Genomic DNA, 2,933 nt, shown 5'->3' on the forward strand with positions numbered 1-2,933 from the left:
TATATTTTCACGATATATTCGATCGGGTTAATTTCCATTTTAGACAGTCTCGGTTAATGTTGCGGCCGGGTTTGACCATATTACGCTGTCTTAGTATGAATTGATATAATCATTCAAAGAAGTAGGAAGTTGCAGTTTTCTTATAGTAATCTCGAAACATTAACTTATCAAAAAATATAATAATAAAATAATCCATTTTCTATGATCTTTTAAGCCTGTGAAGTATGCATGGATAACGTGGATTTCAAACAAGCGCAGCCAATAAAAATATGATTAAACTCTCAAAAGGTCGTAGCCGCATGTGCACATTAAACCGTCCAATCAACACTAATCCCGATAACCCTTTTAAGCACCTTCTGTTCCCATGAACAGCTTGCTTTCACAGCAATCGAATACCATTAAGTTTTTATATTATTCATAAATTAAAAAGTATTTTATCTACATATTTACGGGTCAATTTTCTTTTTTGCTAAAATGTATATAAGATTATACATTTAATTTATCTATAACGAAAAGAGTTGCAGAGGCGTTTCCACTGTGCGCGTAGATGTAGGATTCAAAGTACATGCTCATCGCCATTACTAGTGCTTGGTCCAGATACCTGTGGCTTGTTATCTACGTCAGCTTTAGGCTGCTCCGCCGCCGTCGTCACCGGCCGTCAACTTTCTAACTCTATATAAATAATTCACACTCCTTCCACAATGATTGATGATATCACCCTACTAAAAAATAACTCAACCCCAAAGCACCGACTCAAGTCTGTGCGAAATTTAGTTGGCTGTTCTGTGTTAATCATGTCATCATCAAACGGTGGTGTTCCGCCGGGGTTCCGGTTTCACCCCACTGATGAAGAGCTTCTTCATTACTACTTGAAGAAGAAGATTTCATTTGAAAAGTTTGACATGGATGTCATTAGGGAAGTCGACTTGAACAAGATTGAGCCATGGGACCTCCAAGGTGAACTCTTCTTCTTTTTATCTTTTGGTGATTTTGATGGTGTTCATGTAACTTAATAAATCTTGTATTTGAAATTTCCACAGAGAGATGCAAGATAGGTTCATCACCGGAAAACGAGTGGTACTTCTTCAGCCACAAGGATAAAAAGTATCCGACAGGATCGAGGACAAACAGAGCAACAAATGCTGGGTTCTGGAAGGCAACTGGACGAGACAAATGCATACGTAACACCTTCAAGAAGATTGGTATGAGGAAGACCCTAGTTTTCTATCGAGGCCGAGCTCCCCATGGGCAAAAGACTGATTGGATCATGCACGAGTATCGCCTTGAAGATACTGATGATCATCATGACCCCCTCATGAATTCCATTCCAACTTCTTCACCTGTAAGTTGAATCTATATCTTTGTCTTGCTACCGGTGGTTTATTAGGATACATGATATTTAGAAACTTTTTGAGTAGATATAAACTTTCATGTACTTACACTTGTTGTATTTTAACAGGAAGATGGGTGGGTGATTTGTCGTGTTTTCAAAAAGAGAAACTTATTCAAGGTTGGTGTAAACGAAGCATCGAGTGGTAGTATAGGATCAGAACGACTCAACAACAACCAGTTTCAACCTCGTTCTTTACCATACGGTCAAGACAATAATCAGTATTTACAATATCAACAAACACATCAACAACAACAAAACTTCGACTTAGGCCTCAACTACAGTCATCAACACCCTCACCTTATCCCTACCCACAAGCCTCTTGGATATGGTTTCTTGAATTTACCCTCGGAAGATTCTCCACTTATGGTTAGACAACTTATGACAAACCCTAGAGAATGCGACAGTGGAAGCTGTGAGAACCAGCTCGATGTAGGGTACCAAGCTTGTGAGCCTGGTCTAGAGGTTGACACCTGTGAACAGGTTCAGATCATGGTTAACACGAATGTAAGAGAAGAGACAGTAAACGGATGGGGAATGGTTGATAGGCTTGTAACTTCGCATATTGGTCAACCTAACGAGGATGTCAATTCGACGAAAGGGATGTTGAGGTATCGAGATGATACAACGTCGTCTCTATCTATGCAACATGTCAACCAACTCTCCTTGCGAGGAGAGATGGACTTTTGGGGATATGAAAAGTAGCTCCATGAGAATGTGCTATGTTGATTTTATTCAAAACAATTACATTTATATTGAACAAAGGATGGTTTGGAGCGAAGATGGCTCTTAACCATTGAAACTACCAATTGTTTGATTATTGCTTTATGTATTTAATCTTTATTTTCATATGATTTTACATAATTTTGTCAAAGTATATTTTGATTTTAGTTTAATGTATAAGTATTTTTGTGGTTCAAGTAAACGAATTTTAAGCTGTATATTGAGTTAAGGACATCCACAATATTTGTACATATTAAACATTTAAACACAAAATCAAACACATTATGTCCAAAATCAATAAAATGGGAGGTATAGATATCTACCTTTAGAAAAAAAAAAAAAAAAAAAAAAAAAAAAACGCCGTTTACATCCCCGTCACGTTTGCCCCCGTTTACATCCCTAATCGGAAAAAAACCACCCAAAAAAAACGCGCAAGAAATAATATGCAAGAAGATAAGAGAATAGGGACCTTGAAGTTACCTCTGATGTAGATCCGACTTCCAAGCCGACGGTGTGGGTTGGTGAAGCAAGATGTGTGAGAGAGAGAGAGAGAGAGAGAGAGAGAGGTTGTGGCGATGTGTAATGGGATCTGTAACCTGATCTTGAAGATATACCTCTATACCGACGACATGTCGTCGATATACAATTAAGGACGTTTCCTTTTTGTGATAAATAAAAAAGATTGCACCATGTACCGACGACACGTTGGTATAGAGGACCACAAGATCAAAACATAGTTAGGGTTGATATGATACACAAATTACGTGGAGTACATTTTACTACTTTTCTCTAACTATTAAATCTTAGCGTGGGAGAACAA

The 2,933-nt window shown here is 37.9% G+C and overlaps 1 protein-coding gene across 1 annotated transcript; it reads left to right on the forward strand.

Annotated features, from left to right (window-relative positions):
• Positions 1 to 730: 730 nt before the first annotated feature.
• Positions 731 to 2,191, forward strand: LOC145039070 (protein BEARSKIN1-like). Its single transcript, XM_078987208.1, has 3 exons — positions 731 to 957; positions 1,041 to 1,342; positions 1,460 to 2,191. The coding sequence occupies exons 1-3, from the start codon at positions 795 to 797 to the stop codon at positions 2,093 to 2,095; spliced, it is 1,101 nt and encodes a 366-aa protein (XP_078843334.1). The 5' UTR covers positions 731 to 794; the 3' UTR covers positions 2,096 to 2,191.
• Positions 2,192 to 2,933: the final 742 nt, after the last annotated feature.

This window comes from Lactuca saligna, chromosome 4 (genome assembly GCF_052625555.1).
Source record: "Lactuca saligna cultivar CGN05327 chromosome 4, ASM5262555v1, whole genome shotgun sequence".
Lineage (NCBI taxonomy): Eukaryota > Viridiplantae > Streptophyta > Magnoliopsida > Asterales > Asteraceae > Lactuca > Lactuca saligna.